This window comes from Haplochromis burtoni, unplaced genomic scaffold (assembly GCF_018398535.1).
Source record: "Haplochromis burtoni strain Fernald_Lab_line unplaced genomic scaffold, NCSU_Asbu1 Contig_550, whole genome shotgun sequence".
Lineage (NCBI taxonomy): Eukaryota > Metazoa > Chordata > Actinopteri > Cichliformes > Cichlidae > Haplochromis > Haplochromis burtoni.
The window spans coordinates 130,085-139,980 of record NW_024582911.1 but is presented as its reverse complement, the minus strand read 5'-3'; the positions used below and the strand labels follow the sequence as shown (position 1 = coordinate 139,980).

The window sequence follows — 9,896 nt, the reverse complement described above, 5'->3', positions numbered from 1 at the left end:
AGAGATTATATCTCTCGGCTGGCCTGGGAACGCCTTGGTGTTCCCCCGGATAAGCTGGAGGAGGTGGCTGGGGAGAGGGAGGTCTGGGCCTCTCTGCTTAGGCTGCTGCCCCCGCGACCCGGCCCCGGATAAAGCGGATGAAGATGGATGGATGGATGGATGCATGGATCTTGTCTCTTCAGAATATTTTCATCTGGTTTTTATTTGTTGATGAAAGTGTCAGTGCCTTTCGTCATCATTTTTGTCCTTGTGCATTTATTTTTATTTAGTTATCGTCTTGTTTTTGTCAGCAAAACTATGATGAAAATTACTAGTCAATGAAATTGAAATAGGAGCTGGTTTCCTCAAAAGATTACATTGATATCTCATTGGTATCTCAAGGCTACATCCCATTTTGCTTTTGGAAACACTAATCCCAAGCTGTACTGTGAGGTCTCTGAGATATGCTGGGGAATATTTCTTTCTTGGTGGTGTTGGTGAATAACTGCTGTGCTATAAAACAAAACTTTAACCTCCTAAGACCCGAACTCTTTCATGGCATGCATTTTTAATTTTTCTTTGCAATTCTCTTTGTTCTATAGAACACTATGAAGTCACAATTGAGTAATGATGTGCAAAACTCTTTATTTGGTGTCTGAACACAGCAGCATTTTTCTTGAGCACAAAAACAAAATGAGAAAGAACAATTGTTCCCGTTTGAGCAATATGGCTCCTTTGAAAGCCATCTGAAAGAGCAAAATTTAGTACTGTGGTCAAGACAACCCAAAATGTGATGCCCCCATATGTGCACGCCAGGTCCCAGGAGGTTAAGGTCTTTAACCTTCCTCCATGTCTCAAGCAACCTCTTAGCTTGGAAAGACGTAAGTCTGGTTTTAAACTTCCATTTTGTATTCAGGCTTTTACCTGGATGAGATCTCGGGCAACCAACTCTGTCTCCCCTGCAGGAATGCTGTCGTCCAAGACCTCCCATCGCTCCCCCAGGCGAAACTCCATGACATAATGCTGGATAGGTGCTGTGTGATTGGCAGGCGGAATCCAGGTGAGCAGGACTCCCTGCTGCGTGCGATTGGCTGTGAGGCACCGTGGTGGGGTAAGCAGCACCAATGGTTCAGGGGTACTTGTAGGAAATACTGGAAGAGCATTTTAGAGTTGAAAATGTCTGTTAAAGATTCAGTTATCTTGAGCAAGTAGCAAGTGTCCATTGGCAGGATAAAAGTGAATCAGCTCCCCTTTACACACTGACACTATCACACATTCAAATCTAACTGTGACAATAATGGTGATGCATGATATCAAAGCCACCACATACACCACATTTATAAGCATTTTATTCTGGTAGCATATATGTCAGTCACAACTTAGCATTTTTTGCTAGCACCCTTACAGCATTTTCATCTTTAAGGTATGCTAAATTTAATCCAGCCTTGCTAAACTGCTATTTGAGCGGTTGCACTGCATACATTACAGAGGAATTTTGACTCAGATTATCTTTTAGTATTAATGTAAATTCATACATTTTGTTTTTATTGTATTTTAAGTTAATCTGGGTTAAAAGTAACTTTTGTTGGACCACCACCTAATTTTTTGACTTGAATTTATGAAGTGGTTAATCGTGAAAAAGAAAGAACTAAACTAGACTGGTAGTTATAAAGCACTTTTCTATTCAATTGTCTATTTATCTATACCTACTTTAACCACCCACACTCCAGCAGATGACCAGGGGGTAATACGGTTCAGTATACTGCTCAAGGATACTTTGAATCCTGGAGTGCAGGAGCCGGGGATCAATTCACTTTCAACTGGAAGACCTACTAGGCGACCTACTGCCTGATCCACACCTGCACTAATAACAGTTCACTCTGTTCATTTAACAAAACTTTTAAAGACACAAAACTAGCAAGTTAGCAAACATCTGATTGTGGAACATTTGGCAAATCTAACAGACTATTTCTTTTTCATAGATCATAATCTTTGAAATTTTGTGTTTATTATCTCTCTTAATTTGAGTGCCTCGTACGCTCATATGATCAGGTGAAAAATAAAGTAAAGGCTTTGCATCCGATCAAATGAATGTTATTTAGAATTGTAGCTTACATATGAAAATGTAACCAGCATTTGTAAACATTTTGACCTACCAATTTATTCGTTAAAATATTTACACCCATTCTTTCAAACTCGTTCACTAACTTCGGTGGTAAAAACGTGAATAAAGATGTTTCCAAAATATCTATTAGTTCTACTTTTTCCAAAGACGCCACTATAAGCTGATTGTCATTTAGATTTAAAAAGTTTAAAAGTAAACATTTCTTAACAAAGGTCAGCAAATGAACCACTGAGCTGGTGACTGTTGGTTTAACCTTCAGGTCTATGAGATACTAGAAGTTCGTTCTATGTATTGGTGTAACGACACAAAGCTGATCCTGACTGTGTTTCGATTAAAATGTTTCTTTGCACATGATGGTTAAATATGGTACTAAATATATCACACTAGTGTTTTTATTTGAAATAATGGGGAGTTGGCTGTTTTCTGTGTATAGAAGAGACAGTAGCATTTTTTTTAATAAAGATTCAGTTTCAACTCAGCTTCGGAAGATAAGAGGTAATAACTATGTACCTCACTTCATATTCAATTTAACTAACTAGCCAGCAATTCACTTTATTATTCACTGAGACAAAAGTATTCTGGGAAAATTAAACTAATTCTTAAATGAAAAAAACATTTAAACATTTAAACAACATTTCATGAATAAAGGTGACATGAAAATGCAAAGATATCACTATTCCTTTAGTCTGTGAAAGATCACACGACCAGCACTCACACAGAGAGTGTTGTTTGGCCTCCCCGGAGCCGATGTGTGAGTTGTTAACTTGTTAGACTTTATTTACAGCACAGATCCTCCTGAAATTACTTCTCTACTACTGTAGTGTGATGTTTAATTGGAAGAACATTTAAGAAGTGCCTTTTAATGATAAATATTGGAATGCAAATTAAGATCAATATAATTTAAAATAGCCTACTACTTTTCTAACACTTGCATGACATGAAAAACATGTCCGGATGATTTTTCTTAGTTCAGTGTTTTTTGCATCTCTCTCTACTTGCCTGCCAAAGCTGTTTTATTATTGGATCCTTTCCTCCTGGTTAAGCAGTAGTGGGTGTACTCACCTAGTGTGTTCACAGTGACAACCTCGCTGAAGGGGCCTGTGCCAAGCTTGTTTTGGGCCAGGACGCTAAACTGGTATGTTGTCTCTGGCTCTAAGCCGGGCACCACCATCCAGTCGTGGCCTCCAGGCACAGGTATGGAAAGCCAGTCATACGGACCTAAACGCTCCCTCTTCAGCCTGCACAGGAGTCATGATGAGATGCAGGTACACAGACAGGAAAAATATTGAAGAAATAAATCAGGAGGTGAGAGGAAGACTTTTTTTAAATCTTTCGGACAAAATGGACATTTATTTACAACAGTTACAACTATATTCAAGTCTTTTCTCAGCACCAGTTTCATCACACAGTGTAGCGCATTATAATGATTTATCATAATGTAATCTATTTGATCTCAAACCTAAATTCAACATTGCATAGGTTAATTGTATGGATCTGAATTGAATTGAATGTACCACATATTTTATTTCATTGTTCACAACACAGTTTTGACTTGATGGTATTAAGCCCATGCCGAGCTCAGCTTTGCAGTTTGCTGTTTGCCCATGCCACACATTCAGCTGTGCCTCATCAATCAAATCAAGCAGACAACTGTGCGCAAACAAAAACAGCAACAACCTTCAGTCTAAAGCACTGCGATAATAAAACTTTACAATCAGCTCTCAGGTACCAAGAAATGAAGTAACTTTCTTTAACACATTAACTACGACCAAAAAAAGCTGAAACACTGTGAGAAATGAAAATAACATCACAGTATACAAATTTATAAATAATTTATATTTAAGTGAATATATTTTTAAATAAATGCTATGTGGTTCAAATACAACAGAAGCAACATATTAAAATCTTGAAATGTGTCTACATGTTGAAAAATATATGCTTATTTTGTACCTGATGACAGCAACACATTTAAAACAGTTAGACTAGGCCCATGTTTAGCACTGTGTAGCATCATCTCTTCTTTTGCCAATGGTAAACATTTAAGAACATAGGAGCATAATTGTTATGATTTTAAAGTCTCATTCTTGCTTGTTGTAGGATCTCAGCTGCTCAGTACTGTAATTTAGGGTCTCCTTTTTTGGGTGAAAATAAATGCTGCTCCAAAACCCGTACATATCGTTCAGTGTTAATGGTTTATCCACAGAGGAAAATTCACCCATGGTAACTAATACATAGCACTGCAATTGCAAATTATAAACTGTATGACAGTGATATCATGGTCTCTATTTTAGCCTTGCAGGACAAGGTCTGCATAATTTCCATAACTCCCCTGTGGTCATGCAGACCACAAAACTGCTTTGCAGTTTCTGTCAGTCCACCTTACAGTGCTGTCAAGAAGTATTTGCCCACTTCTTGATTTTGTAGTTTTTATCAATGGGATAATAACAATCATCATCTCAAATGACAAATGTTTGGAGGTGCTTGCTGAAGCTGACGGAAATGACATAAGGGAATGTACAAAGAAGAGGAAAAACCTGAGAGACCTATGGGGCCTTACACATTTGAGATCACTGAGCAAATTTAAATATTAGACAAGAATAACTCGAGTAAATACAAAATGCGAATTTAAAATGATTATTGAGGAGAAATGCTATCCAAACCTACCAGGCCCTAAATTTAAAGTAATTGCCCCCTAAGCCTAATAACTGCTTGTGTCTTCCTTCGTAGCAAGAACTCAATCTGGTCGCAGCACATGGCCGCCCCTTCCTGAGCATGGTTCTGCTGGAGGTTTCTTCCTGTTAAAAGGGAGTTTTTCCTTCTTACTGTCGACAAAGCGCTTGTTCATAGTGAGTCATCAGTTTGTTGGGGTTTTCTCTGTATTGGTGTAGGGCCTTTACCTTACAATACAAAGTGCCTCAAGGCAACTGTTGTTGTGATTTGGCGATATCTAAATAAAACTGAACTGAATTGAATTGCAATTAAACATTTGCAGTATGTCAAGGCTCACACTCAGATGTGAGACACTGAAGCAAAAGTTTAGCAGATTTACAGCAAGCATGGAGCATGGTATTGTAAATGGTCTGTATTTGTATAGCGCTTTATTGTCAGAGTGGAACGGGCAGTCTGGCAGGGAGATAGTCCACTTAATTCTCTCTCTCTAATTTTACAGATGACTCACTTCCAGATTCTCTCTCTGAAGGTTTCTCGAGACTGAAAGAGTGCACAGAGGAAAGCTGGGTTTGTTCTAAGGCTTAGAACAAACCCAGCTTTCCTCTGTGCACTTAGAATCTAAGCCATTCCAGTCAAACACAGTGAACACACAGAAGCCAGACAATGCTACTTCAGTAACTCCAACAATCTAGCAACCCATCTGAGCCTTAAGTATCAGATGGGTTAACGTTCCACACAGGTGGGTTGATTGGCAACAACTTCCAGGTGTGAAAAACCAGGAGGGTGAGAAAACCCAGAGGAATCCCGCCTCTGAAACAAACAGAGTAAACCCACGCACACACTGAAAGGAGACAGGGAGAGTGGAAAAAACCCCACAAAGGAGAAGAAACGGACAGAAATGGCACACAGGAGCACCAGGAGACCGTGCCAATACCATCTGTCATGGTTCTAGGTCATTTGACCCAGCTTTTGGGGTTATGGTTTCTTTGTGTTGTAATTTTTTAGTTTTCTATTATTTAGTGTTGAGTTTATCTTTGTATTTGCTGCTATGTTTAGTTATAATTGTTTCCATGTTGTCTGGTCGAGGTGTCTCGTCTCCTCTTCCTGTTTACATGTTTTCCTCCACGTGTTTTGTTCCATGTCTCCCATGCCCGTCATGTTTCGCTCCCTCTGTCAAGTGTCCGCTCTCGATCCCTCTCTCAGGCTCCTGTTGTCACAGTCTATATCTCACTATGTTTCCTGTTTTATTTTGACAGTCTTGCGTTCCATGTTCAGCGTGTGTAGTTTTGCGTCCCCTGTGGCATTATGTTCATTTGTGTCAGCTGTGTTTCCACTTCCCTCGTTACCGTTCTGTGTATTTATGTTCTCTGTCTCCCTTTGTTCATTGTGAAGTCATCGGTTTACCTCCTGACGTCTCCGTGGTTCATGTTTTCAGCATTTTCAGGTTTCATGTTTTAGTTACTCCCAGTCTAGGTTTTGTTAGTTCTCGTTCTGTTTATTTTCTCATTTGTTTTCATGTGTTTCATCTGCCTCAATAATGGCTCCACACCACAACACGCCGGCTACTCGGCCGTAACACTGCCTGCTTAATAGGAGCCTCTTAGTGACATACTGGGTTTTTGGAATACTTTTGATGGAACCCCTTGACCAGTGAGGGATCCAAAATGGCAGACCATGGAACCCTGTGTCTTTTGTCTTGCACATAACCCCAATCAATAACTCCCAATCACCCAGGTAGGTGGGGAGGGGAAGGGGGGGGATTGGAAAAAGGGCACAGAGGACTGAAACAGACCGGTTTCAGCTAATGAGTTTTGGGTCTTAGGCAGTTTCAAAGAGACAGTGACAGGGTTGATTATGATCTCCTTTTTGTAGTGTAGTTGAAAGACAGTTTTTTAGATTCATCATAATTTCATACTTTTGAAGACAACCTGACTTTTTGACCTGGAAGGTACGCAGGTGCCAAAAGATGACGGCTACCCAGTCACTTGGTCTCTATGTTCTAAGCAAGACTGCTTGGGTTGCTCTCCTTAACTAAAGACAGCGACAAAGGTGATGCTAAACAGATGGAACAGAGCTCACCTTCCTGAGATGGGACCAGTGATAGCTGGTGACTGAGGGACACCTTGAAGAGAGACCTGTAAACATGGAGGTCATGTAGTTGTGAGCATACTCTAGCCAGGGAAGTTGCAAGCTACAAGTGCACTACTCACAGAGGGTCCACTTCCAGTTCCTGGTTAATCTTTTCAGTCTGTCTGAGATTGGAAACCAGAAGAGAAACTAACCTAGACACCAATTGCACCAATTCCAGCCCTCCAGACTCTAGAGGTGAACTGTGAGCCAAGATCAGAGACAATATCCTAAGGAATTCAGTGGTGACAGAACACACATGGTCAGTAAGTAATTGAGCAGTCACTAATGAAACAAAATAGGCAGCCTTGAAACACTGATTGACTATGGTCAGTGGCACTATGGTGTTACCTGACGAAGGAGACAGACCGGCTACAAAACCCAAGGCTCAAAAAAGACTCAATCTCCAGGGCAAGGAGTCCAACGATGCACGAATGGGCTCATACTTGGAAACTTGGAACTCTAGCAAAGAATACATGCCACGTAGCGTGATGGGAGTCAGTCATATGGCCGCTTAGAAGACAAATCCACATCCAGGGGGATAGAATTAGGCACAGATGATGCCAATGAATGATAGATTCAGGGGCGATCGTGGCTCAAGAGTTGGCTGTTCGTCTTGTGATCGGAGGGTTGCCGGCTCGAGTCCCGGCTCAGACAGTCTCAGTCGTTGTGTCCTTGGGCAAGACACTTCACCTACCACCTACTGGTGTTGGCCAGAGGGGCAGGTGGCACGATATGGCAGCCTCGCTTCTGTCAGTCTGCCCCAGGGCAGCAGTGGCTGCAACTGTGGTTTGCCTCCACCAGTGTGTGAGAGTGAATGAATAGTGGAATTGTAAAGCGCTTTGAGGGTCTCGAAAAGCGCTATGTAAAGGCAATCCATTATTATTATTAGATGTATTTTTCCATTACTTCGTTTGGCTCGTCCATAGAGACGGTTTGTGGGGAGAGGTGATCCAGGAAGGACATCAATCGAACAATCATTTTTTTCCCTTAATAAATGAAATCATTATTAAAAAAATATTGGTGGCAGCCAGTGGTACTCCTCCTCCTAGCCTCCTAGTAGGTGCACATATGGTATCAATTTCCTACTTTTCCTTGTTCTTAAGTTATTGCATTCATAAGATTTTCAGAAAACTTGATCTCTGAAACCTAACCTTGAGGTCAAAGTCACTGAGATTCGAACTCATCCAAGATTTCTGGTATCAATTTCTAGTCCTAAGTCACTTCCTTCTCAATGGTCACGGTTTCCTATGAGATTTTCTGTAGATTCACTTAAACTGAAGCTCCTACATCACTTCGTTTTCGAGTTATGACATTCACAAACTTGGGTGTCCACGTCACCCGCCCCATCAGCCTTTTACAGAAAAACTGCATTTTGTATTTACTCAGGCTTTCTTTGCCTAATATTAAAATTAGTTTGATGATCTTAAACACATAGGTATGTCAAGGGGAAGGGCGGAAATATCACAGCACTGTAAGTGAACCCATAAAAAAAATGTTTCATTTCCAGATCTTATTTGAACAACTTCCACCTTTGTCTGGCAGGGTTTAGACTTGCATGAATGCAGCAAAACAGTGTCCACTTAGGGTTTTCAGAATCATCTCTGTGCTGATGTTTGGACCTATACTAGTACCCTAAAGTGCTTTAAACAATCAGTAAGTGTATCAGCTGTAGTGGAAAGGTTTAAAGACCCTTTTAAATGACAGCAGAAGTATAGAGGGATCTGATGCTTGTTGTCAGTATGAAGATTAATTAATATTAATTGAAGCAGCTGCCTCCTTGTTTTTATATCTGTGCTGCTCTCTGGTCTCATCACTGTGTTACTAAAGTATGATGGGTTGCGGAAAGCATGTGGGGCTTAATTTAGTCGAGCCTGATCCTGTGGATGTGAACACGGCATCGTAAAAATCAAATGAACTTCACACCAGCAATACTGCTGATGTTTAAGCTAATGATCCCTGATAATCTTTACTTGCATATTGTGTGATTTGTGGCAAGTACAAGTAGTACTCTCGTGTTTAATGTTGTAAACACTGTGCTATAAAGAAATCCACACATATGAGGAATCCCTTCAAATTAGAGCTGGTTGTATGGAATATGGAATAAAGCACTACATTTTCCTTGACTGTCTTATTTATTTTTCAGTGAATATGCTCCCAAACTCGTGTGTAATGACTGGAAAATTGCTTAAGAGGGATTATTCTAAATTGCACTATCTCACCTAATTAGAGACTTCATGTGGTATTGACTTTGTCTATAAAAAGCACAGCTGAATGTTACAATTTTTTTCTTTTACAGTGATTTAACGTGTGCCAGCAGAAGAGACTCAAAAGCTGAACACATAATACAGTCTTGCTAAACTGCCAGATAAAGATACTATACCATCCTCCAGACAATAATATCAAAAACATGGTGCATTACTGTAAAAAGACCATGAGACCTTTCCTGAATTTTGCCTAAATCACTCACTGAATTTTTGTATATCTTGAGTAGTTTTTGTGAAACGGGTGAAGAGCTGATAGGTGACTTATAGCCTTCATTTTAGGGAATGACCAGTCTCATAGGTGCATTTCTCTAATGAAACTAATTAACCTGTTTAACAAACTATTCTTTCAATTCAGACATTAAAATGAAATCATAATTTTCAGGCAATAGTTTGATATAGAACCGTTTAAACTAGAACCATAGAACTGGAGAGGGCATCACTGCTACTCTGGTAAGCAAGGCTAGTTTTTGGCAGCAGCACTATATCTGATGCTCGCTTTATGTCTTTCACTAAATAAGTGGTGAAATTTAAGACATTCGTGTCTTACGTGCATCTCTAGTTTGACAATAACTGTACTTCATAGTAGAGATGCATCTTGAGCAACTACCAGAGTGAATTCTTTTGTCTGTATCAATTTTTTGTCATTATGTTTTCAGTACATTTTGTTCAGCTGAGCTATTAATACTCTATAGCAGCGGTCCCCAACCCCCGGGCCTCGGACTGGTACC

At 40.1% G+C, this 9,896-nt stretch overlaps 2 protein-coding genes across 3 annotated transcripts in view; both read right to left on the bottom strand.

Annotated features, from left to right (window-relative positions):
* LOC121811822 (protein turtle homolog B-like) overlaps positions 1–9,896 on the bottom strand; it is a 139,514-nt gene that overhangs the window by 19,199 nt on the left and 110,419 nt on the right. The window contains exons 13-14 of the mRNA XM_042214338.1: positions 3,167–3,342; positions 904–1,130 (exon numbers count right to left, since the gene is read on the bottom strand). Of these exons, the coding sequence (XP_042070272.1) occupies positions 904–1,130; positions 3,167–3,342 (403 nt within the window). The remainder of the gene's footprint in view (positions 1–903; positions 1,131–3,166; positions 3,343–9,896) is intronic.
* The window catches only part of LOC102311149 (paired box protein Pax-7), a 182,172-nt gene that overhangs the window by 155,065 nt on the left and 17,211 nt on the right, over positions 1–9,896 (bottom strand). The window lies entirely within an intron of this gene.